The following is a 27,956-nucleotide window of genomic DNA, read 5'->3' as shown; positions in this document are numbered from 1 at the left end:
CACATACGGTCTACATTTAGCTTTAAAAAATATGGATCTTTAAAAGAGATTGAAATACAAGAACTTGAGCAGTGCCTTTTTTAGATAGATCTTCAACAGGAATAATCTAGGACACAGGAACATGAACAATACGATACAAGAAAAGTAACGTTTTCATCTATGTTATTCTTTTATTAATTTGATTCAAACTGCTTTTTGTTTTGTATTTTTTTCTAAATTGTAGCAAAAAAGTCAAAGAACGGGGGGGGGGGGGGGGGCTATTTTTAGCAAAGGCAAATGACTTTTTTGCTAATACCCGCTTAAACATGTTGAGAGCACTGTGAATAGTTTAGAAATTACCTTGCTAGATAATAACATGTTATCAGTTTTAACGGGCATGGACACATTTTCATTTTAATATCTTAATGAAATATATACATAATGTTTTACAGGTGTAATTGAAGTGGGCTAATAAATATGAATATCGGTAATTGAGCTCTGGACATAGTTTTGTATATACTGTATAGAGGTGTGCTTTAATATTTTTATACCCCCGCTCCGAAGGAGAGGGGGTATACTGTTTTACCCTTGTGTGTGTGTCTGTATGTCTGTCTGTCTGTCCGTCTGTCTGTCTGTCCGTCCGTCACAAAAATTTATGTCGCATTTATCTCAGCAACTATTTATCGCAGATGCTTGAAATTTTTACACAGTGTTTGTTAAGGCATGCCATATCGTGGGATATATTTTTGTACCAATCGGACATCAACTTCCTGTTAAATGACGACTTTGTTTATTTTTTAACCAAAATTTTCAAACAAATTTTTGTCAAAGAATTCTCAGCAACTGTTTATCGCAGATGCTTGAAATTTTTACACAGTATTTGTAAAGGCATGCTATATCGTGGGATATATTTTTGTACCAATCAGATGACAACTTCCTGTTAAATGACGACTTTGTTTATCTTTAACAAAAATTTTCAAACAAATTTTTGTCAAAGAATTCTCAGGAACTGTTTATCGCAGATGCTTGAAATTTTTACACAGTATTTGTATAGGCATGGTATATCGTGGAATATATTTTTGTACCAACCGGACATCAACTTCCTGTTCAATGACGACTTTGGTTATTTTTAGCAAAAATTTTCAAACAAATTTTCCTCAAAGATTTCTCAGCAACTGTTTATCGCAGATGCTTGAAATTTTAACACACTATTTGCTTTGGCATGCCATATTGTGGGATATATTTTTGTATCAATCGGACGTCAACTTTCTGTTAAATGACGACGTTGCTTATTTTTTAACCAAAATTTTCAAACAAATTTTCGTCAAAGATTTCTCAGCAACTGTTTATCGCAGATGCTTGAAATTTTCACAGAGTTTTTGTTTTGGCATGCCATATTGTGGGATATATTTTTGTATCAATTGGACATCAACTTCCTGTTAAATAATGACTGTTTATTTTTAGCCAAAATTTTCAAACAAATTTTCGTCAAAGATTTCTCAGCAGCTATCTATCGCAGATGCTTGAAATTTTTACACAGTGTCTGTTAAGGTATGCCATATCGTGGGATATATTTTTGTACCAATCGGACGTCGACTTCCTGTTAAATGAGTACTTTGTTTATTTTAGCCAAAATTTTCAAACAAATATTCCTCAAAGATTTCTCAGCAGCTTTTTCTCGCAGATGCTTGAAATTTTAACACACTATTTGTTTAGGCATGCCATATTGTGGGATATTTTTCTGTACCAATCGGATGCCAGCTTTCTGTTAAATGTCGACATTGCTTTTTTTGCATATTCACATCAGAGTGGGGGTATCACTAGTGAGCATTGGCTCACAGATATCTTGTTTTTTCTGCCTTTTGTTTATTTTAGATTTTTTTTCTATTCAAAAATGATTTAGAAAATCAATTCTTGTTATAGATAAATATGATTCTCTAGTAAGCATACATGCATATTAATCTAGTTCTCCATTATTTTATACAAAGTGTGTCTTTTGAGCCTATCAAATCGCCACACCTGACTGAACACCTTTAACATTGGTTTGACGTGGGTATTTTTTAGATCATGGCAGTATCTTTGATTGTGCATTTTATCCCGTTAGTTTACAATCAATTTGTGTTTGAAACAAAGCTGTCCAATCTTTAACCTGTCAATGTTATCTTATCCCAAACCATGCACCGACTTATTTAAGAGATGAATATGATCTGGTCCCGTCACATATGCACCAGGAAGTTTAAAGTTACCCCTTGAAGGTCTAATTGATAGAGTACAATAAATAACCCAGATCTTTAAAATAGAACTGCATTTAAAAATGTCGTAACGCTTATAAACATTCGCATTTAATTTCAAAGCAATGATTTTCATTTAATGTCTATTTTGTCATTCCGAGTAGAAGGGTTGGTAGTGTTTACATTTGTTCAGCTAAAAGGTTAATTTTTTAACAGTCTTCCCGTTTAACAGTGGCATGTTTAAAATCCTTAATTAGGCCACAAATTGTAGGGATTGTTAACATTTTCTGATATTCAATTATTTTGATTGGTATTTGTTTTCATGCAGATTTATCTGCATGATTCTTTGAATTAAGAATATTAAGTGCTATGCATACATTAAATCTTAAACCTTTTCATCTATACCCTTTTAATGATCGTTATACCAAATAAATACGTTCGATTTCCCGCAATAACATTTTTTATTTCTGTTCAAAGCAGGGTCACTGTCTAAGAAAATGAAAAATGTATATTAAAAGGTTCGGCGGTATTAGACGTTAATTTTTTATGGCATGCTTAGTAATTTTAACAGGTATATCCAAAAGATTACATGCCGCATAGAGCCATTCTATTGACTAATATAGAATCTTATTAGGCACATACATGTTTGACTTATGAGAAGGTTGCATCCAGCAATCAAAAGTCTTCAAAGTTTTCTCAGAAGTTTGTTTTAATTCTGCATATTAAACTAAACTAAAATTTGCAACAAAATTGCACAGTATAACGTCACAATCACTAAAACACAATCTAAAATCGTTTATGCAAAACATAGCTTTTCTACATCATCAATGCACATTTTAAGTAGTGGCTGAACATGGTATTATTACAACATGTTACAATACGCTTTTCAATATTATTTAACATGCGCAATTTTCGTTAGGGGATGTCACAGTACTGTAGTGAATTTTAAATTAGCTCAAGTTATTTATTACTATCTACATAGGTTAGTAAATAACATAGTTTGAGCCAGTGAACAAATCAATTTCATTTCGATCGTCTTCAATGCTTCCATTTAAAATAGTTCAACTGTCACTGTGCTTAACTTTTCAAGTATTTAATCATAAAAAATGTTTGGAACACTCTTATAGTTGTCCTTTTTCATAAATGAACCTCGATATGGTGTATATAACTTTTTTCTTTGAGTTTGCGCAATACATTTTGTGAAAAAAATTTTAAAAAATAACGACACACCTCTTTCAAACTTCAAAGACATGGCAATTATTTTTTACATGATATCAATTTAAAATCATCATATAAGTATCATATTTCAATTTAGATAGAAAATCTGTTATTTCATCTTCCACAAGCTCCCACAACTGCGCTTTAATGTTCAATTGAAAAAGAGAAGAACTACTAACAGTTTTTTAAATAAAAATCTTAGTCATAATGTAATACTCTTATTTGTTATGATATATCTTTAATAAATCTTACTCATGAAAAATGTTCATGAAAATCACTTTTGTAGAAATAAATTGGGTCGTCGTCCTTAAATACTCTTCAGAACGATTTTTTAAGGAATGCTAAGCCTAAACGGTTTATAAAATTGCGTAAAATGTCCAAAACTATTTTATATCGTATAAAACTATTACATATATTGAATTTTATGCATATAATTTAACTTTGTGCAATAAATTGTAGATAAAAACTGTCATTTGACCTTTAGGGACGTTGTTTACCCAGAGTTTAAGTTTTCAAATTCGGTTTGTAATAAAGTTAAATGTCATTGGTAAAATTCGTTCTAACCACTAAAAGTATCAATCAAATTCACTATTATTGACATAAAATCTGATAATTTTACTATATTACAGATGATACAAAATTGAGCTTATAGCAAAACAGAGGAAATTCAAACAAAATTTTTCAGATTTTGTTTTTCACTGAAATAATTTCGGTTGTACTATGATATAATTAGTTAAGATTTAATTTGTTGGTTAAGATAATTTTGCATGGTTTTAACTGGTTTATCACACTTTTTTTTATTTAGATAAGGATGAGCCTCACACTACAAAAAATATTGAAAATGCTTAAAAACGATTAAGGTACCATATCTCCAAAAATTGATCAATGACCGCATATAAATTATATGCCAGCAGAATAAGGCCAATGTAATTGGTTTAGTACTATAAATGTTTTTTTGTATTATTATATATATATTTTTTTTTTGTTAAAAGGAAAAACAATGGGTAGGGATTTGACTGATTTAGGAAATATTTAAAAAGATTGTCAATGAAAGCGTTATGCTTTGTATCAATACTATTCATAAACTGTGATTCATTTTTAAAAGTGGTAAGCATAGTGTAAAAGTTTGAAGGATTTCCTTGAATTTTCCAAAAAATATATTCAATGGCCAACAACTCAAAAAGCAGGTTATCGACCTACTTTTTTGAAAGTTGAAAAATACAATTAAAAGGTCTATACAACACTATAAATGATTTTTAATTATCACCAGTGGATTTTGTTTTTCATTTTGAGTAAAAGTTATCCTTAAAATGACATCAAATTGTTAAATATTCAAACAGAACATTAGGTGGGATGGTACTTTTTTTTACGCTAGTCTTACTATGACGTAGGTAACATTCTTTATACGATATAAAATCATTTTTTAGCAAATTAGAAAGCTCATTACAACCAGAATTAAATTTTTTAGGTTTAGATTCAATTTAACAACGAAATTATGTAAAATTCATACTGAAAATAATAAAGCGATTTTTTTTTCAAATTTTCAAATGACAAATTCCAATCATGTTTTCAGTTCGTGCAGTTAAAATGTGATTTAGATGGTTAGTATTTTTTATTGATTTGTTCTAAAACAATTTCTAGGTGTGCGTATTGTCTTTGTTTTAAATAAATGTATATCGTTCAGGTCTCTAATAGACATATTACGTGAAACACGTCAGAAATTGTTTTCTGACATATAGAACATTGCCTTTAAACGACCTTTCTGGACTGAAAGTGCAACTTACAGATTAACCATTTTTCCCTCTATTATTATTTATCGGAATAAATCATGGCAACATTTACAAGCTTATTATATTAAAATGGAAAATGTTTGATATGACATGATACACGCTAGTTTTGAACAACTATTAGAGTTAATTTTATCTTGACTTTTAAAGAATACTAGCCCAAAAAGCCAAAATATGTCGACATATACAAAATTGTTTATCTTTAATAAGAATATAAAGAACATTGCGACTTTATTTCTAGCTTTAAAACCCAAAACATATCAAATATGTGTTGTTTTTATCCTGTCATTAGGTGAGCAATGTCTAATGTGGACTCTTCATCACCTGGTACACAGGTAAGATGTTTAAATAATAGGAATTAGTTATAATATCGCTTTTAATGAGGATAAGTATCACTTTGCACAGGGGTTTATTTTTATGCAATTCTGTAGGTGTGAGATTGTAACGTGTGTCGTGTTTTTATTGAAAACTCACATTATCTGTAAGGTTTATGTGTTAAAAAAATGATTTCGTGACTGAAATCGGGTAAAACTCTAAAATGGCGATTACGACAGGATCGTTTACTGGAATTGAAAGTATGCATGAAGCCAACATAAACCATGATTCGCTCCCGTATTCGAGGTGGCCTAACATAAAAAAAATAACTTAAGATTTTTTTTTGACCAAACCAAGGTATCAACATTGTTTTAAAATGTACTGTTTACTATAGTGATAAATATTCTAAAGAAAAGGGAATCTATAGAGCAAAAATATAACCAATAAAATAAAAAAAGGGTAAAATGTGAAAATGAAGGAATTTCCGACCAATTTCAAAATTGTTAAAAATTTAAAAAAAATCATCAACTTTAGATGACCCTTAAAAAATCAAGATCATTATTTTTTTTTTTAATTTAGAAAAAATTGACTTTCGGCAATTTTTTTTTCAAAATATATAAGAAAAAATTATTCAGACTTGGTTCGGTTGAATCATTCTAATTATTACAAAATAAAACAGATAAAAAAAAATAATTGTAATTCCAGCTGTTGCATCTAAAACATATCTGATTTGTCAAAGAAATTGTGAAAATCATTTTATTATGATTAAATTTATATGTGTTTGCCTATGATTTCTTCTGTATACCATGCATCTTTTTCAGATAAGTTCGAACTGGGGAATGTTAAGTACTATTTTGACATTCATGAGTAATCGATTAACGTATTTTTTCAGGACAAAATTTGATGATGCAGCGAGTTTGACAGTATTTGCCATTATGATAGTTCTTAACGTTTGTTTAAAACTGTTGTCATGCAGTACACTATTTAATATCCTACATACATGGTGATAAATGGTCCCGCATGTATGTGATGATACTACGATACCATATTTAAAAGTTAAATAAAAAACAACAACAGAAACCTGTATAATATACTTTTGTTTCACTGCATAAACACGTACTGTTTGTTTATTTATCACTTAAGGCTGTCTAGCCTTACCTAGAAATAAATAAACCGATATATTTTTGAAAAAAATGGAACAAAATTTGTTTCTATGTTTTATTTCAGACTGTTGTAAGCATCTTTGTTCATAATACACGTATCATGTGGTCATCGAAACTAATAGTTGTAACTTAAGCAATATAGAAGTAAAATTAATACAACATTGCAGAGAAAACAAAATTCGTAAAGATAATTTTTCAAAAGTATGATTAAATATTTAGAACAAAGCGCATTTTTATATTAACAGTGGAATTGATCATCCAAGATGGAGTCAGGAATAATTTCATAAAGTATGATTAGGTGCCATTAAGTGATATCAGGATAGATTATGTATCAAATCTGTTTTGAAAATGTTCCACTGATGCATTTAGTATTTATCATTTAATTTCAAATGTGTTTACTTCATATAATCTCTTAACTGACTTCTTTTTGTATCTTAAAGGTTTGGCATCTAAACCTTAATAAACGAGAAACATATGTTGAAAAGGTAGGTACAGCGTTGTTATTTTCTTAAAGATAACATAATTATATAGGTGGATTATACATTGGATGTATGTTTCATTGATACCACTAAATGAATACTAAACATACTGCATTTTTAACAACCTGTTTTAGGACTGGATTATTTTTAATAACAAGAATTACCATCGATCTCACCCAACGAACAACAAATACGTTTTTTAATACAATAAAACAGTAACCTTTCAAAAATATGATAATACTGCATTATGATGTATTACTATATGTATTGTTTAGTGTTTTTGTTTGACGATTTTGAGGTCTAGGGACAAAGTGAGTGCAATGTATGCTCAAACTATTTCTCTCATAAACTCTCACAGAATTATGCATAACCCTTAAGTATTTTCTACGCTAACAAAAGTGGTTTCGTATTTATTCATAAGATTTCCAAAACGTGGAATGAAATCAAGAGGAACGTCTACACGGAGGATGAGCAAAGTTCCACCAGAAAACTCATTAAATCAACGCCCACCATGGTGTTTTCGGTGATTGGAGACTCAGACAGCTGTGTTCCAAGTCCTTGGCCAACTTCAGTATTCCAGACAGCTCTGATAGAAGCAGCAAAGAGTGGGGGAGGTAATAATATATAAACGGTATCAATTTCTATGTTGCAGTTCAATAAAATTCCTAAGGTTGGGGGTAAAACCGAAATAAACATGTAAAACACAAACCTAAAATGAATTCATATAAATATATCTTTTATGTGAATAAACCCCCTTGAAATTTCTAAGTTTAAAAAGAAAAAGCAAAACACATTTTCATTGGTAAAGGTATATGAAGTACAAAATAGTTAAGAAGGTGCGAAAGGATCTAATTTGTTGATGGTAAAATATGAACCCTATTTAGGAGATTTCTCTTACTTTTTCTCTCATTGACATGTAAAAAAAACCTTTATTATAAATGTTTTTGTTTATCTTGTAGAAACATTTATCTTATTCAAAGGAAACGGCGGAGGGGTGTCTAATGTCGTACGGGATGCCTATCAGCATTACGAGGATATGGAGTTTGGGAGCGAAACAAGGACAGTAAATGACCCAGAAAGACACATTAAACTCATCAGTATGGCCGGTAAAAAGGTACAGCAGAAAAAAGCCAAATCGTTATTGATCTAGATAGAATAATAAACTTTAAAAGTATTGTTTGCAAGGATTGATTGATACATAATTCAATGTCCGAAATAAACTATTGGGTTTATACCTTGTAACCGTGGATACTCCAAATGTGATACTTACAGTAGTTCCTAATCAAGAGACCACCCATTACGACCTTCAACATTGATATATTCAGTAAAATATCTTAAATAGCTGTTATCCATGCATGTATTTGCTTCTTTTGCGATATAATCAGTAGTCAAATACTATTTATGGCTTCAAATTGGCTCCTTGGACTTTATACATTTAGATGACCAGAAATGACTTTATCTCTTTTTTTTTAAATCACTGTGTTAATTTCCTCCGCTTGGTTGGCGTACGATTTTACTATTTATAATTTTAAAAGTTATAACTGAGACCAAACTCAAAATATATTCGTTACTGTTAATTTGAATGCTGATATAATGTAATCTTAAGAGGATCGTTAACAAATATGTTAGTGAATATCAGTAACAAACTCAGGGTTATCATACTGTCCTATAAATATAAAAAAAATAATCAACGTCGGATATTTTCTAAAATGAATTAGAAAATACTTATCCTATTTTTTTCTGACTCTAAAATTAATACAGTGTTTCTTAAGTCAATCACTTGACCATGAAACCTAATCTTTCTGTAAGTGAAAAACTATACTACAGAAATGTTTGTCCGAATTATCTTTTGTCAGCAAACTTAATCAATAATTCATATTTTAGACTGATAAACAACAATCAGAGAGGAACATGGCTACAATACACACATGTGAAATTGAGGAAGGAGATGACTTTATGCTTGATTTTGAACAATTTGTTTCTGAACAAGAAATCTTCTATTTTGGAACAGACATGGAATTCAGTATGTTTACAACTTATTTGTTTCTTGGGTTAAGAAAAGTCCTGTTTTGCAATTATACATAATGACAATTTAGTAATGATAATATTTTTTATCGTCAACAAATATATTTTCTGAACATAGATAAACAAACAATATTCCAGTGTAATGTAAACGTTTCTTGAAAAACAAATACATGGTAATGAAGTTTGAATTTCTCATTCACATTAATATATTTCTAATTATTTTCAGAATTGAAATTATAGGGTTGACCTGAATGATTGTCTATATTACTGTGTTTCCCCTTTTATCATAGGATTGTAAAAGTATTTTTTGCGCATGGCATCTTAAATTCCTTTACACACAGTTAGTAAAATTAAAGAACTCGACGGTAAAAAAAAATCAAAGTACTGAAGAACTGATGGGAGTTGATTTTGTCGATGTTTATTTATTTTAAAATCAATGATATGTTATTTTGCACGACAAGAACATATAGTTTCTAATTTGAATTATGCACATTTTTATAATATGAATTTTTGACTTTTTCGACAAGAATGTCGAGAAACCCCCATATGAATCATGTTAAATGATATTTAAAGATAAAATTAATTCAATCAAACTATATATGTATCAGTGATAGAAATATTTCTCGAAAATTGTATGGATCCAAGCAATATTGAACTCTAGTCTCGTTCAACCAAACGCTCGGCTCACACCGTAAATCTCCGACAAGGATTTAGGGAGACCGCCGAGCGTTGAGTTGAACGAGACTTATGGGCGCGCTTGATTAAGCTTAACTTGGTGTACACCGGTATACACCGGTGTAAAAATTTTGTATTGTATATCAAGTCCACTTCAATAGTGTAGTGTACATGGTGTAGGGAAGTTAAGAATGAATATGAAGAAAAGGGTGCAGTTTTAACAAAGAATCTGCTGTTCTGCGACAATTAATTGTTTTTTTGTGATATAAATGCAATAAAATAAACACACTTTTCAAATTTAATTGCTTTCATACAAACGACAACTTTTATGCGACTTCTAAACCGTTACATTACTTAAAATCATTGTCCAAGTTTCCATCATAACATTCGTCCGCCGTATTGGATTCAGTGCTACACCCAACAACACATGCCCCTGACTCGGTGTAGAAAAGCTACACCTTTGCACTTGATTTACAAAAGTGTACACGGTGTACACCTTTTGGTAAAATCAAGCGCGCCCTATTGAACCCTGGCGTAGGAATACATACGACTACAAAAAATATTTAAATTGTTCGTACCATTTAAAATCTGACTATTTTCAAGGTATTTATAAATAAGTTTCCTTGAAAAAGAATGCTTTAGCATACATTACATCGAATTCATCAATTGTTTTCAAGAACTAAGTCTTGTCAGCAGCAATGATTTGTGCTGAGGTCCAAACACTGTTTCACTTTCGGTTTGTCTGCGTGACTGCATAGGAGAGTTGATTAAAATCAACTCCCAAAAAAAACTGGCATTGAAACTTGTAATTATTTTACTAATATTGACACTATATTAAAATTGTTCTAGAAATCCCTGTTCCAATCGTTATTCTTGTATGCGAAGGGGATATCGACACCATCTCACACATATCAAAAGCACTTCAAGGCAAAATTCCTGTTATCATTATGAAAGGATCGGGAAACGCTGCTGACTTGGTGCTTGACTACATAGACGAGTATTTGGACTTATATATAACTGGAACATAAAGAGCAGGAATTCGAAAAATATTGACATTTTTTTTTAATTTGAATTATGATTGGATGTTCTATATAAATATATTAGCAAGAAGAAATAGAAAACAGAATACATTAAAAAATCATTTTAGGAACATATTATGATGTTATATTTATAGCAGATGAATTCCATAAATCAAACTCTTTTGTAGTCCTAACATACTTCGGAAAAATGTCAGCATCATTCTCAATATCGAGTTGGATGATCCCAAATTCAGTAATCTGGAAAATAATTTACAGACAATCAGAGACAATTGGGATTTGGTGAGTTATTTTTTTTTAAATATAATTACATGTGACTTTGAATTAAATTTGATTAAGATTATACTAAGTTATGAATACAAAATTGAATATTTAGTGAAACAATTAGAATATGACGTTAAATTAATTGAGTTGACTTTTCTATTCTTTAGTGTTCCTTTCATACCGAGAGCTTAGTGTAAAAAAAGAAATATTTTATAATCCATGAATTTAATGCCAATAACGTTTATCTAGTAAACGAAGAAAGCTTAAGCGATAATGATACCTAATATATGAGTTCTTCTAATGAGGCTATCGATTTTTCAACGCAGTTTGCATTTCGTTAACATCAATTCAAAAGTAAATTGCATTCTAGAACTGGTGGCTCAGATTCCAGGGTCATCTACTTGTGGCAAAACACTTCCATTTGAAAACAAAATTACTTTCGCATTATTCCGGTGTGAGATCAGTTTGTCCAGTGTACGACAGCAGTGTGATTTTTTGTGTCTTTCACTGTGTATTACTCCGCCGCTTTAAAACGTAAACAAACGTTGTCTGCTGTAGGGAAGTGAACTGTAGGGTATGAAAATGATGGATTGAGATTGTCCATTAAATAACTGTTTTGCTTAATCAATTACAGTTTATAATTGTATTGCTGACATTTCCAGGGCCATAAAGTTGTGATTAAACACTACCACTGTTAAAAAAATGGTGATTTATCATCACTATATTCTTATACACTCCAAGAAATTAAGTACACTATTTTTTAGACCGAGAAGTTAATCAACGGATTGCTTGATAAAAGTTGCTTGCTGAAGTGAGATGTGTCATTTTGTTTATAACATAGAAAATGTTGTGTGAATTGTCATTTCCAATAAAATATACAGAAAAATTGTAGAAAAGCTCATATCTTTTCCAGGTCTGACAAATTAAATATCCAGAATGCATAGTCGTTCAAAACAACATAAATATACAAAATATACCAGATATCTGCCCTGCAGGGCATGAAGTACTTTTTTATGCAACTCAACTTTATTCGACATGTATCCAATGAAAGTGTCGACTATTTAAAGGCAAATACCAATAACAAAGCTGACATGTATTTTTTAAAAAGAAGATTTCAACTATTTGATAGCAAAAACCATTTTTAAATACTTGCATTACAGGTAGGAGTGTTTGATCTAGACCGAGATGACCCACATGTCTTGTCAGGTATTGCAGGGAAAGCAATAGTTAGTTGCTGGTCAGTAAAGAGGAGTTCCCGGTATTCCAATCCTGGTATGTCCATTTTTTCACAATTGTCATGAAATATCTTCTGCAACCATTATAAATCTGAACACTAATTCTGTAAAATTAAAATGCAAATATGTTAGGTATATTACGTGGCCATCATTGTTCTAAAGCTAAATTATAGACATAGCTGTTTTCAACATAATGGAATTTAGTAACAATGTATTTGTTGCTAAGTACTCTTACAATAGGAAGTGTCCTTAAAATTTTAGATGTTCAGCAGAAAGAAAAACAAACAGCTGGAACAAACAAACACATGTCTCAATCAGCCTCGAAGAGTTTTTGTATGGATTTGATAGACCATGATCAGCTAGTAAAAGGACTCAAATGGGGGTCGAGACCATATGTGCAAAGTCCAAACTTTTGTACTTCTACTTCACTCCCGTTGTATTTTTATTTTGGATATCAAATATTGCAAGCAAAACCCCTGATGAAGGAATGTGGAGATGTATGCTAAATGTGTTTTATTTCTAATGTATTTTCTTATACACATTTTAAAAAGTAACTGTTATATTGAGGTATTCAAAAACATATATGAAGTCGTTTTATTAAGAAGTCATTTAAACGACTCTTTTAATTTGGACCTCATAGTAAATATTGAGATTAACCATTCCTTTGTAATTATCATTTTGCCGTTTGAATTTAACCATTTTGGTAAACAACATAACGGAAACTGAGTTTCTTTAACTTATCAAGGTTCTCCTTCTTGAGGCATTAAAAGCAAACCGATGTGATTATGTGAGAGTTTTGTTGGACCGTGGTGTTAAATTCAATATCGACAATCTCTCCGAACTTTACGAACAGGTAACGACATGTAGTTATTTTCATGTCTCTTTATAATGAATCATTTCATTGTTTTCGTCCCTGTTAATATGTATTTACCTTATCTGATTGGTCCTATTTGTATGGTAGTTAACATTTATATTTTGATGTGTATATCTTTCAGACAATCTCATGCCAGGATTGTAAGTTTAAAGAACAAGACTGTTTGCATTTCAAATGGATTTTATATGTGAGTAATACAACCATGCACTGAAACAAACATTGATATACCATAATAAATTCACAAGCATTAGTATACCATAAAAAGTTCAACTGAACACTTGTATGTTTTTCCTATTCGAATAGGATTTAATGTGAATTATGTTCAAATATCACCAACCAAGTTAGGCGCCTCGTGAGCTACGTAGCACGTTCATTGTATTTAAGAAACAACGTACAACATACTATTCTCTAATTATCCATATATAAGGTTAACTTTTTCATCAACTTATAAAATATGACATCGTTGCTTAATTCCATTTGTGCACTGTTGTTTAATTCAAAGCGATGGATATGAGTGTAGATTAAAATTTCAATTAAAATTTTTTGAAAATGTCACTAAGTTTGTTTGTTCTTGTCAGTTAAAGAATCCACAATGCAGTTTATGAGGTGTGACCACCTTGATGTTAAGATAACGACTAAAACAGCCCCAACATAGATCTACTAAATTAGAACAATTACAGGCCCCAAATACAATTTTTTCACAGAAAAAAACAAGGTTTCCTCATATTTCTTTGTATATATACAATATTGTTATACTCATGTAGAACAGTTACTATATAACTCTATACAAAAAAAAGTCCAGCATTTTAACTGTTGGACTGGAACTGTTAGATTGGAACGGTTAAAATCGACCGGTGACGTCACATTCCGGGAAAACGTAATATTGATTAGAAGGGGTATTACAAAACAGTTGTTGACTGTGTCTCGGGCAACAGTTGATCTGTCGGACCGGCTCGCAAACTTTGCCCGCGGCCTTCGGCCTTGGGCAACAGTTTGCGAGCCGGTCCGACAGATCAACCGTTGCCCGAGACCCCAGTCAACATCTGTATAATGTTTTAACCATCAAATGCTAATCAAATTCGAATTTTTAAGAATTCAATAAGAACAGAATAATTATAGTGGCTAAAGATGCAAGGTCAAGATTTCACCCAAAGTCGTAAAATCCCGGAAAAAAAACATTTACATAACTTAAAAGACTGAGCTCTCTTTATTGTTTATAATATGGCTTTTGATTTAAATAAGCAGTAGACTTAATAAAATGCATGATTATCTTATTAATTATGATTGGTATGAAGTCTCAAACATATCAAATCTTTATTTTATTCATAATAAAAATACCCCTTTAACTCTAAAACCCAATCAACCTGAAGAGGTTATACAATATAGTCGAAAGACATATCATTAACATTTCAATGATTTTTTTAAAGTAATTGATTATTATTCAATTGCAAGTTATAAAGTAATCGATTTCAATCGATAACAGGACAAAACATTACCCTATGTTATCGATCATTAATTGATTACAGTTTTTAAGTAATCGTACCCAGGCCTGCTTGTTATACATTAGGAAAAATTCAAAAGAAATAAAATATCTACCAGGAGGGTACGCAACGTTTTTACAAGGTTTAAGAATGGATTTATCAAAGTTGCAACGTTTATCAACAATTATTCAACGTTGAATCAACGTTATTCAACGATGAGGTTTTAACGTTGACACCTAAACTATATGCCAAATAAATTGAAATTTAGCTGCATGTATACGGCAAGTGGCTAGTTTCATTAACTAGTTTAATGCGGGCTTAAAACTACTGCAAGCACTGCTGATCTTCGGTGTAATGTAATTTACCAGACTGCTTTACATGTATGTCAGCTTGACTGCTAATGATGCTACAGTACAGCTCACGAGTATCCCGACACCCACCGTGTAAAAAACACGGTGGAAAACGGTCTGTGTCGCACCGTGTATGTGTATTGGAAAATTTTAAAAAAAGCACCGTGTCGCACTGTGGCCGCCTGTGTAACTCCGTGGCCACTGTGTTACTCCGTGGATATCGTTACCTGAGACACTGATAGAAATAGCGTATGTTTAGAAATAAAGAAATTATGGCTAAACAGGGGTTGAAACATACATATTCTTTTCACATTTTAAAAAAAAAGAATGTCGACTTAAGTTGCACGGACCCAGAAAATTGTCGAGGCTGTCAACGTGAAGTTAATTTTTTGTGATCTGAAAACTCGACGTAAATGGGTACCTTTTAATTCATTTGTACTTAAATAAATTGAAATAAATTCACCAAAAATATTTAATAATCAATTAATATATGATCAAAATTCAAATCAATTTAATTCATCTTGTTTTTTTTTTCTAAACACACGTGATGTAACTGACGATCCTATTAAAATGTCGGGAGCTTAAACGTCTTATTTCTGTTATCTGTAAACACTTTCTGATTTATCAATTAATTTACAGCCTTACTTTAAACCAATTAAAAATGAGAAATGAAAATATTTCAGATCATGTTTTTCTAAAAACATGTGCTGTTGATGTGCTGTTGTAAATAACAACCCCATATTACCGGTGATTCGAATAATTTGGACTTCAGCTATTTATGTAGCAATAAATAAACAAAAAATCAATTTTATATTATAATTATAGATAAATACATGAACAAACTCTTGCTAAATTATATTCAAGCATTGTACATGTATTAAAAATATACCCGCATTTCATAAAATATTTTTCAACTTTATTTCCGTATAGCTGGTAATGGCCTCGTGATTTCACATGAAAAAAATCACTCGTGCGATATAGGAAGCTGATCAGATACACAGCATTGTCTTTCATCTTGGGTTCTATACACAACAGGTGTTATTGTCTGTCTTGTTAGGTGTGATTGGAATTTACAACTAACTTTGTGTATATTTGGACGTCTGAACAGGTGTACTCGAGATGCCGTTATTCACACCTTTCCGCGAACACCTGTTTGACAACTCATCACAACCCGTCGTGTGTATGGTCTGAATATATCTTACTTCTACTTTGTTAGTTCAATGATTTTTCCTAATCTCTAACAAACAAAAAAAATTGTCTGTAGATATGTACACAAACAACTACACGTAAGACTATCGGCGCGTGGATCCGGGGAACAATTCAGCAACTCTATAAATGCGGGAATTTCAAAGTATTAACTTACGATAAGAAATTATTTACCGGGTACACATACATGTATGTACGAAAAAAACCTGATTGATTTAAAAGATGAATGAGATAATACCGGTCACTTTTTGCAAGCATTTAGAACACACAACTTTATTGATGTGAAATAGCGTAGAAATTTTAACGAAAAATCTTATTACATCGTGAACATCGTGAGAGAGAGATTTTACAACGTAATATTCCAACCCTCATACATGCAGTATAAGAATAAAGAAACTAAACATTTCAAACACTGAATACTTCATTGTTAAACATTTTTCTATTTTGCGGACTTAAAAAAACAATAGAACGGCATTTTTCCATATCATTGAAGGAGCACGTGGTCTATCTCGCAGGCTGATTTGATTGACAGGGATAGCACGTGGACCCTGACTGCATATATTCTATAATTGCAATTTTAGGAAAAGGGTTAAATATAATGGAAACTATAAATCTAACTTATTACACTGAATTACAAGTAAAATGTACTTAAATCAAACTCATACGGGTATTCTCTCTCTCTCTCTCTCTCTCTCTCTCTCTCTCTCTCTCTTATATGACGATCATTAAACAATCAGAAATTATTGCAATACTGAGTAAACTGTAGTTTCTTGGAACACAGATAATTTCTAAACTCAAGTTGCTATAAAGATGAAATAAAAAAATATCAAGTACCGATCCACGGATTCTTAGCGCTATGAATATGTACCGTGCGATACTTAGTCTACATGGACAAGTACATCACACATATGTATAAAAGAAAGAAAATTTGAAAATATATTAGATATAAAGCTGTATAATTATATTACTTAGAGAAAGTACATTTGTTTTCGACAACCCGTTAGATTTGTTATCGTTGAATAGAGTACAAGTGAGAAAAGATCACAGTTATGGTTCTATGCACTATTGAAACTGCCAAACTACAGTAACTACGATTACTACTACGTTTAAAAACGGACTGAAACAAAAACTTATGGAACCGTTTATTTGAATGTTAAAAAGGAAAGAAAGTGTTAGTGTTTTAATTGATCAAACCTTTATGTGGGCGATATCGATTTTTAATATCAACAAAAATCAACCGTAACAATCACATTCGTCTGAAAATTGCGAGCCTAAAAATTTTATTTATTTCTATTTCTTTGTCTTTTTCTTTCATTCTCTTACGTGCATCAACAGAAATATTTTATTATTTATAAGTTTTATTCCTAAATCCTGCTTTTTTCACAGGTAAATACCGCGTGTTACACCGTGTTATTGTCCGTGTTGCATTGCGTTGCACTGTGTCGCACCGTGTTTTTTCTCGTTCCGTGGCCGTAACAGAGAACAATAGATCAAAGGTACCGACACTTCCACGCTCAGCGTGGACTTCCAAACACGGTGGTCGGTGTTTTTGTCGGGATACTCGTGAGCTGTACTGTAGTGGTATACAGATCTTACGCATCGTGAAGTCACCTCACAGATATCACGTTCAGTAAAGTGCTGGGATTTTTGCTTTTGGGCTATTGTGACTATTATTTATTCACATTTGAGGTTCCTAAGAATATTTTTTTAAAGCGGTCTGCAGAATGTATTTGATGAATTTACCGTTACGAATTTTAGAACTTTGTGTGTACAACCTTGGTTCCATATAATGGACAAGAAGCATGGCTGTCATTTGGCGCAATTCACATAGTTTTTTTATGTTTATTTTTACTAGTTTTAGGCTGTTAAACGTTTCAACGAGAATTTTATATGTACAGGCAAAAGATGAACGCTATCAGGATTTAAGGGCAACTTTTTAAATGTGGATCTAATTTTAAAATTAAAGTGTAAGCACGAAAAAAGCAGCACAAATGAATAAAAATTTATGTTTTAATGCAATATTTTACAAAAACAGTTACTTAGTTTTGACCTAATTTTAACGCTACATCAACATATTTTCAACACCAATATTTTGTTGAAACAGCGTTGCAGTCTAACGTTGAAACAATGCGTTGAAACAATGTTACATTTTCACCGTTGTCTCGACTTTCATATGCAATCTGTATTTCAACGTTGATTCAACGTTACTTTTTGACCTTAAAACAACATTGTTTCAACATTAAAATGACCGCTTGCTACATTGTCTATAACAATTTGATTGAGAGAGTTTTATAATTATGACAAATGAATAGGTTCTACCTATATCCTTTAAATCATCATTTTAATGAATCAAATTTCAACAATGAGAATATTCTCTTTGTTTCGAAGCAAATACCAACAGCAAAGACGTTATGTCTGCAATTGCTACAGACAGGGAAAATAAAGGAACGAAACATAACAATGAATGGAAAGACAACTAAAAAGAACACAAAACATGTTTCTGTGATCAGTGCTACTAAAAAACTTTGTTGTGAGATATTGGGATATGAAGGTAAACACTTTATCCTCTTTTACCATAAATTAGTTATGAGTGTTCACTTTTATTCACATTGTTTTGACGTTCAGTGTGTATATTTACTAATAAGATGTATACAGTATTATCTAAATGTTTTCAGAATGCTCAGTTTCTCTAAACTACTATTTTTAAATATGATTTTTTAAATATCCATCATGGCAACAAAGTAATATGATATAAGTATACCTAAGGTATTTCACTCCTCACCTTTTATTGCGCAAATGTTGATCTTATTTTAAAGGAATATGGTATTATTAATTTAAGGATTACGTTTACTCAGGTTTTGAGATTTTAAAAATATTTTTACAAAGTTCAATACCTGAAATCCAAAGTTGTTTAAAAAACACAAAATAACATTGTAACAACAAATATTGATATTGATATCCATGTTTTGTTTACTTGAAGATGTGTTACGACAAAAGTAGATTAATATTGAAACAGAGGAAATTTGGACTAATTTTTACATTTTAAAATTTTCTCTTAAAAACTTTCTGTGGCAATGTACTTGCAAAAGTTAAGTTTCTAAGTGTTTTTTCATATACCTTTACATATTCTATGGTTGTATTAACTCGTGTATAATTTCAAATCACTGACTGACAAGCGATTGGAAAAATCTATAAACTACATAAAATCAATTTAAGATAAAATATCTCGAAATTTTGATCAATGATCTTATATGATGTTAATGTCAACAAAATACAGACAATAAAAACAGTTTTAGGCCATCAATGGTTTGGAGCTCCTATTAGTAAGATATTTGAAAAACTCTATAAGAAATGGGTCCAATTTTGAAAATTTATAAAGGAAATGTGGACTAAAATAAACCTAAATTATGAGCTTAAAACGATTTATTCAAATATAGAATTAATAAAGCTATTCGTGTTTTATCATTTATCATTTATGGAGCTACAATGTTCAATAGGTAGTTTTTCGTTCCTATTAGTGGATTTTTTTTCGCCACTTAATCTCCACAAAAGATCATTATTTCATGATTACACAACATTCGTAAAGAAACTCCATTTGAATTTACGAAACAAACAAGTTCTGAGGGAACTATTTTCTCATGCGGAAGGTTTTTTAGTCGAAATGACAGAAATTTTATGAATTTTCAATTTACTTTTCTTTTCATTACACCTTATTCATCATTCACATTTTTAACATTTATTAGGTTTGTGTCATCTTCTATAGGTCATTTGTGACTTGTACATAACTAAATTTAAAAAAAAGTAATAGATATTAAGCATAACATCATGCAAATATATAAAAAATGTCTAAAAATTTTGCAAGAATTTTACCTTTGAAGCCATTTTTCTTAAATTTTACATCACTGACCCCCATGTTTTATTATGTCATAATGATCCTGCATATATATCTAGACAAACTGGATTAATTTTATAAAATTATTGATATTCAAAATGTTTTCATTTCAAAAGGGCACACAAAAATGTATGCAGCTTCGCACAAATTTTGTCGTTATCCCTCTTTTCAGTGTGACCATTGTAAATAATTAAAACTGTGTTTCAAGAAAAAACTGCTTAATCATAAATACTGACAACAAATCCAAATCAGGCAAAAATCGCATTTCAAGTTTAACAAGGTCAAATTAAATTGTCCATAACCTCCCATTATCTTTGTCTTTTTAAGAGTGTTTTGTGTACAGCTTTCAATGATATACATCTCAAGAAATCTTCATAAAAAACATTGATGAGTGATCTACCTTAATGTTATTTATGTTATTTTGTCTTTGAGGTACTTAAAGAAAGGAATAGCTTATGCCTACAATTTTATCGTCATCTGCCATTAATTCTTTGAAATTATTTTTTAATCAAATTATGTTTTCATTTATGCGTGCCAGTGTTACAAAAAAGTATTAGCTTTAAGGCGTTAATTCAAAAATATTGAAGCCTTAGTTATGATAACTTTCTAAAAATCTTTAGTTCTTATTGAAATACAGTTTTGATATTGTTTGTATGTATGTTTTAACTTTTTTCGTTAGCTTAACAATATTTTAAAAACAATTGAAAAGCGTCAATTCCTTTTAGCGAGTTTGGTATAAGCGTGTTTTAATCTAGTAGAAACATCCTTTCTACATAAAAGTATTTTTTGAATGAAAATTATTAATGTTCTCCGTTATTTCACACCTTTTTCAGAATATATGCAGGGAGAAACATTCACAGATGAAAGTATTGCTGATGTTTTATTATGGTCTATCTTCGTCAATAGGAAAGAATTAGCAGAAATCTGCTGGCTAAGAGGCAAAGATCAACTATGTAAGCTTAATTAAATCAATAGGTGCATAAAAAAGTGGCAGGCCAGGGATGGTCATAGCAACTTCAAATTCTGATAAAGGATATGTAAAACCTCATACATGTAGTGATAGATAAATATTCGATGATTTATTATTTGAAAAATGCTATCATTACTTTTGACTTTGATTAGAAAAAAAATTATTTTGTAGTGACCGGTCTAGTATGTTCGGCCATTCTTAAAGAACTTTCCAACAACGCAAGCAATGTCAAGGAGCAGGTCTTATCAAAAGATCTAGAGGATCATTCAAAGTAATAAAACTCAGGAGAGAACATAAATAGGCATTATGCCTGCTGTTCAATCCATTTCAATGTATCTATATACATCTTAAAATATTTCTTAAATTAAAGTAATAAAACTAATAAATAAAACTCGTCTGTTTTAATGTTGGAATAGTATTACTATTTTAAAACACAGAATACGATATACATGTGTACACTTTTTCTTTAGAATCTTTCAAGGACGTTGCCTCAGCATAATGGATAGAATGTATGAAGAAAACACAAAGCAAGCTATCGATCTGATGGACACTCAGACAGTTGTCTGGGGGATTCACTCAAGTCCATTGACTTTTGCATACGAAAATTTTATGTACGATGTGGTAGCTCATACGTGCTCCCAAAAATACATGAACAAGCAGTGGTACAACAGATTGTCGCCGAAAATAGTACCTTTTTTTAAGGTGTGTGTGCTAATAATATATATAGATAGATAGATAGATATACATATATATATATATATATATATATATATATATATATATATATATATATATATATATATATATATATATATATATATATATATATATATATCTGTTAAATACCGTGTAGGATTTGCTTACATCTATAGAGATACGCAAATACGTTAAAATTTATTATGGACAGATCATGTAGTTTGAGAATCACAGGTTCACAGGTAATTCTATGGTTTTTTTGTCTAGTCTGCATTGAGCAAGCCGAGGAAGTTCATTTTTGCTCCGAGGACCAAATATTTATTGAATTACGTAAGTATATAAATTACAAACGTGCTTTATATTTATTAGTAGTTACCCATCTTTGAAACAAGAATGAGAGCAATGTGATGTTATTTATTCCTTATGATTTTTGCATTTTGTAAAGTTGTAATTTGAATCATTATTGTAGGTAATATTTTTCTTCGTGTTAGCCATGTACAGTGACTTTGTTCTGACAAGTATCGGAGATCCATTTTATGACACAATCAAAGCCCATGTTTTTGAATATTCCATGTATGTATGGGCTGTCGGAGATTTTATTGAAGAACTGATCGCTTGCTTTGTAAGTAAAAACATGAGAGGTCGTAAACTTTTTATCACATTGCTTGCATAAAAAATAGAGTATATTTGATACTATGTATTTTAAATGTATGTGGAAAGTTTTATTATTATTTAAGGGATGCAAGAATACACCAGGGCGTTCCCACAGGGGTTACTGGTCCCGTGTACTGAGACACTTAAACGACTTCTGGAACGTGGTGGATCTGTTGTCGTTTCTTTTACTCACCATTGCACTTTGTGTCCGCCATGCATATCCAGTTCCTCCGACATTCACTTTTGCTAGAAATATGTTTGCTCTTTCTCTGCTTGTCATGTACCTGAGAATATTAGAAGTGTTTTTGATACACAGAATAATGGGACCCACCATTATAATGATCAAAGAAATGGTACTTGTCTTTGTTTGAATGTTAACTAAAACTAAAAAAAATTACTAAGATAAAATATGTTCCCTAAAACAATTCATTTATTAATTTTCTAAGCTGAAAGATCTTCTAAGGTTCCTGTTTATAGCTGTCGTTGTGGTATTGGGAGTTGGAATTTATTACCATGCAAATATGTGGCCGGATCACCAAAGCATATGGTCAGATGACTGGAACAATTGGAGAATTTGGTCTATCATTTACTTTCCGTACTGGCAGCTTTACGCTGAGTTAAATCTTGAGACTGTTGATGGTGAGAGAATTTAATATTTTATATCAAAATTGTTTAGAAAAAAATGTATTATCGTACATTTTGGAACAAAATGAAACAAGAAATCGTTTAGTCTCTTAGTTTGATCCTAAACAATGTTATAAATAACGACACTAATGCTGATTTAATATTTTTTCTTACCCGTGAGGCATTATTGCATTTTTATAAAATTAATTTTTTAAAAATCTTTTTAGAGATATATTGTATTTATGTATAATATAAAATTTAAAAAAAATGTTGATTTGCTTAAAATATTAAAGAACAAAAGACTATAGGTGAAAATCATCGTTACGCGTATATTAAAATATACTGTGGTTTCATTAATATTCGAGGGTATCAAATTTCGTGGATAAAGTAAAAATCACAGTTTCAAGGATACGTAAATTCGTGGCCAATGACCCTATCAATACAAAATATTAATAAAAATTGCACTTCAATGAACATTTAATTTCGTGGATCAACTTAACAACGAAATCCACGAAAATTGGTATTCAACGAATATTGATGAAACCACAGTAAATGCCTTGAAGGTTTTAAAATACTGAAAATAAAACGTTTTATTTAGGAAATATACCTTTCAAAATGAAATGTTTTCTTAAAGAAAGCTTGGATTGTATAGCAAAAAAAACAACAACAATGCATTGGCTTTTTTACTGTAAACCATGCGGGGTAATTTCATTGTCTTGTTACTGTAAACCATGCAGGGTAATTTCATTGTCTTGTTAATGTTGTATTTCCCCATGGGAATTGTCTTTTTTGTCACATTATAGGTACATGAAGTTGTCTCACATGCCAGTTAAAAACGCAAACGCAATGGATATACGCTCTTTAGATATGTTTCACTTTTAGATTGAGCACGATAATAGAATGTAAGCCTGAGTTTGTTTAAATTCCTATGATCAGGTAATGGACCAACTAACTGTACCAAAAACCGTACTATATGGGAGAACGACCCGTCCAAAACTGGGTGTTCACAAGAGGATTGGACGGTTAAGGCCATTGCAGGAATATATGTGTTGTTCTCCAATCTCCTCCTGGTCAATCTTGTTATTGCCATGTTCAGGTAAGAATTTAGTCATTAGTAATGCTTGCTTGTTTCAATGAGCTTTGAACCCTAACACAACGATGTCGAGATATATACATTATACCCTTATATCAAAAGTAATAATATATATCACCATGTAAATGTTTTTAACAAATATTTGTAAGTCAATATTCATATTTTACTTACAATCAAATTCCTTTTTTGAGTTTTAAGCTTTTATGAAACTAAGATAAACAAAAAGTACAGAAAATTTTATTGATTTTCACAAGTGATGCTTTCAAGATGTTGTTATGACCATTTTTATATACAGATAAAAATAATGAAGTAATATCGGTTTTCTATGTGCATTATATTATGTTGTAAATCTAAAAAGTGCCAAAAGTCGCTTGAAACAATCTACGCAGCATGTTTTTTTTTACTAAAGATGACGGTCGCTTGTTACGTAACGCAGGGGTTGTTTAATGAAGGGCTTTCATATAGAAAATCAAGAGTGGGTCTAAATATGGTCGCGAAGGGGTCAGTTATAAGGGGAAGGTGGTAGTTCGTCGTTTATTTCTAATTTTAATTTTTGTCATAAAGCTTTAATTCTGTCCCAAATAAATCAGCAGTGTTTATTGTCAACATTTGCCAATTGAAATCTATAATTCAATGCATATTTGAAAAAAGTGATTGTGATAAATATACTCCCTATTTACGTAATTATGCAACATTTTATCATTACATTTATATGTTATGGCTCTGGGATCATGAAACTGTCTTAAATCTTAAGTCAGACTTAAGTCAATAAATTTGCACTTAATTTTTAAGATTGTTCTTAAAGTGGATCACAAAAAAAATGACTTAGGGTTCAGTCTGAAATATTATCTTAAATCTTAAGACTGCTATTAGGCAGACTTAAGTTTATAGATTGTTACTAAGTAAGTTTAAAATGGCGACACTCGTTGGATTTTTTTTAAAGAAATGATCAGCAAATAAGGCGGCTCCCTTGTCCTCGGGTTTTCTATTTATAGTTTAGGTTTTTCTCCTTTGTGGACTTGCTATTGAAGTTATTTCCCTTTTTTAAAGTGAAAGTGTGTAAACACGTCTGTATATATAATGACTGACATGTTATCCAGTAAGAAAATATGCTAATATTTGTGTGAATCATCTTTTAGATATAATTTTTAAACTTTGTGATATATAATAATGTTTACGATTCAGCCGATAGGAATCTTCAAACGAAGAAGAGTTCCACTTTTTAACAAATTCGGTCGAAAAATTGCGTGAGTTACTATGTTGTTTAAGCTAAGACAAATCTTAGCTAAGTTTTTTCTTAGATCATTTTGTGATCCACTTAAGAAGTTAATCTTAACTAAGTTTGAATCTGAGATTTAAGACAAAATTCTAATTTAAATTTAAGACAGTTTCATGATCCTAGAGCATGGTTTCCAATGACTTATATCCGCCGAACGTATTTACAACCTTAATCTCATTTATTTTTATATTTTAGGGGAAAATTAACAAAAATGAGAGTAGACTTTTGATTAATTTATCATTGAATACTGATCAGAATAAGAATTCATTTATAGTTTACTGATATCATTGTACACGTGATAAGGTGTAGGCAATACTCTGATGCAGAAATGTTGTAGTTTTTAATAAAAATGTCTCCACCTTTAAGAAAAGATACTATTGCTTCTATTCCAGTTACACATTTGAAAGGGTACAGGAAAACTCTGAGAAACTGTGGCACTTTCAGAGGTACACAGTTATCTGTGATTACAACCGACGGATTCCATCACCTTTTAACCTGATACCTCGTCTTGTCCAATTGATCTTTTTATTGAAACGTGACCGTAAGTACAAGTCACTCAAAGATAATGAGTTTCATTCATATTTGCATTATAAATATCCTATGTAGAATCAATCAAAAAACTTAATTAATAGAAAAATTTTCTCTGTTTTGAGTGTTATCTACTTGTTCTATTGAAAAATTTTTTCATATAAATAATTTATAGGAAAACATATAAAATATTTCATTTCATATTAACTTCATTTACGGTATATATTATCATCTGTATCAATTACAAAATGTCCAATGTCTTTGTATTGCATAATGAGGAAATTCTTTGTAGGTTCCTGTGACATAAAAATAGGTCATACTGAAATAGATCTCATGAATACAAAAGAAAAACGAAAGAAATCAGCTCTTCAGAAGAACTTTCAGAAAATAATTTCTTTTAGAAGTTATAACACAAAGTGAAATCATGAACTATACGACAGTCAGAGAACGTCGATAAGGAGATACAACGAAATAATATGTTTTTAAAAGTTAAAATATCAACAGATCCGAATGAAATCGCTATCATTATTTGTTGTTTTATGTTCTATGAAAAAAACACATAAACATTCGCACGCATTTTATAGTGATTTTAGTATATAAACTAATTAAGGTGAGACTTGTGTTATGAAAAATGGTTTAAAAACGGTTTTTTAGTGTTCCTGTATTTGCTTTGTATAGTATACTCGTTAGTAATCTCAAAAGTAAAAGTGATATTTCATTCTACCATGTGTTACTATAAGCATTCTCACATATATTTGTAATTTTTATGACATTTAACATGAATAACTACATTGAGCGTTGCATTATTTAACTAAAATGATTGCATAACTACATGTATATAAATAATTTTATAAATGACAAAGTTTTAAAATTTTAAAATTTATGTATTACTGAATTTCAAATAGCTCTATTGCACAAAATAGTATAAAATATAATGAAATAAGTCTTTTAAAGACATTTCAGAAAATAGCCCGTCGGCCCCTACATTTATATGGTTGTATAATTATTGTCCTTGTTACATCGTGAACCAAAACAAGAACTGATCCAGCAGCCTAATGATATACTTCACAGCAGACGTCAACCTCCAGATCTGAAGAACATTCTTACCAAAGCCAAATTTACTTTAAAACCCGTTATACCAATTGTATCTTAATGCGAGGATCCACGATGCAGGAAATATTCTTTTCTTCAAACCGGCGCATCCATTAATTCCAAGAACTGCAATGAATTGCAAATCAAAGAAGCTAATTTACTGCATGACGAATCCTACTTGTGATGACGACTATATAGGACAAACTAGAGCCAAACTCGCAGGTAGAATGCGCGCACACAAGCAGCAGATTAGAGACCCATCTGTGAGGAACACGCCATGCAGCGGTCGATATATGCGGAAATGGAATGTTTTATATATTTCCTTTTCATAAAGAAAACAATGAAAAATTGCGTAGAGCTATAGAAAATCTTTTTGTTAAAACTGTTTAAACCAAAGTGAAATTTTTAATATTATATATTTTTAACATCTACGTATGATAACTCTTCAACTGTACATACATGTTGAAAAATTCACAAGCTGCAGTTCATAGATGGAACGAAAGATTTAAGTCTATTAATGGAATTTGGTAACTGTTAAGATCAATGTATGGGCATAAATATAATTATGTACAAGACAATTTTTACACTTGCAAATGTTTTCCCTTATATAACACTGTTTGCGCAATCCGCTGTTATTCCTGCATAACATCAATATGGGTCAAGATGTCAGAGTAGCGCATGAATAATCTAGGTCACTACTTTTTCTATATGTGCAAAAACTAACCAACTTGTGCTGAAACAAACCTATTTAGATATCGTAATGAAAACATAATTTAGGCATAAAAATGATAAACATACATGTATCTGTA

General features: G+C 30.8%; 1 protein-coding gene across 2 annotated transcripts; it reads left to right on the top strand.

Annotated features, from left to right (window-relative positions):
- Positions 1–27,956, top strand: LOC105331961 (transient receptor potential cation channel subfamily M member-like 2). Of its 2 annotated transcripts, XM_034478504.2 has the most exons (23): positions 1–144; positions 5,508–5,550; positions 7,134–7,178; positions 7,594–7,786; positions 8,132–8,286; positions 9,057–9,195; positions 10,722–10,869; positions 11,080–11,191; positions 12,334–12,445; positions 12,670–12,905; positions 13,154–13,261; positions 13,404–13,469; positions 18,708–18,870; positions 21,045–21,164; positions 21,353–21,452; positions 21,652–21,883; positions 22,145–22,207; positions 22,347–22,499; positions 22,615–22,884; positions 22,978–23,170; positions 24,092–24,251; positions 25,920–26,068; positions 26,348–27,956. In XM_034478504.2, the coding sequence occupies exons 2-23, from the start codon at positions 5,515–5,517 to the stop codon at positions 26,473–26,475; spliced, it is 3,081 nt and encodes a 1,026-aa protein (XP_034334395.2). In that variant the 5' UTR covers positions 1–144; positions 5,508–5,514; the 3' UTR covers positions 26,476–27,956. The 2 variants fall into 2 exon arrangements, with proteins under 2 accessions (XP_034334395.2, XP_065927106.1); XM_066071034.1 differs by lacking the exons at positions 22,145–22,207; positions 22,347–22,499.

The sequence above is a fragment of the Magallana gigas genome, chromosome 9, assembly GCF_963853765.1.
Source record: "Magallana gigas chromosome 9, xbMagGiga1.1, whole genome shotgun sequence".
NCBI classification, from domain to species: Eukaryota; Metazoa; Mollusca; class Bivalvia; order Ostreida; family Ostreidae; genus Magallana; species Magallana gigas.
This window is presented reverse-complemented; position numbering and strand designations above follow the sequence as displayed.

What these genes read in the sequence shown, in the direction of transcription:
- LOC105331961 (XM_034478504.2), top strand. Translation starts at nt 5,515, where the DNA reads ATGTCTAATGTGGACTCTTCATCACCTGGTACACAG. An exon ending in ATTTCAAATGGATTTTATAT is followed by an intron (nt 13,470 to 18,707) that starts GTGAGTAATACA and finishes TTTGTTTCGAAG; the next exon opens with CAAATACCAACAGCAAAGAC. An exon ending in AAATCTTGAGACTGTTGATG is followed by an intron (nt 23,171 to 24,091) that starts GTGAGAGAATTT and finishes TCCTATGATCAG; the next exon opens with GTAATGGACCAACTAACTGT.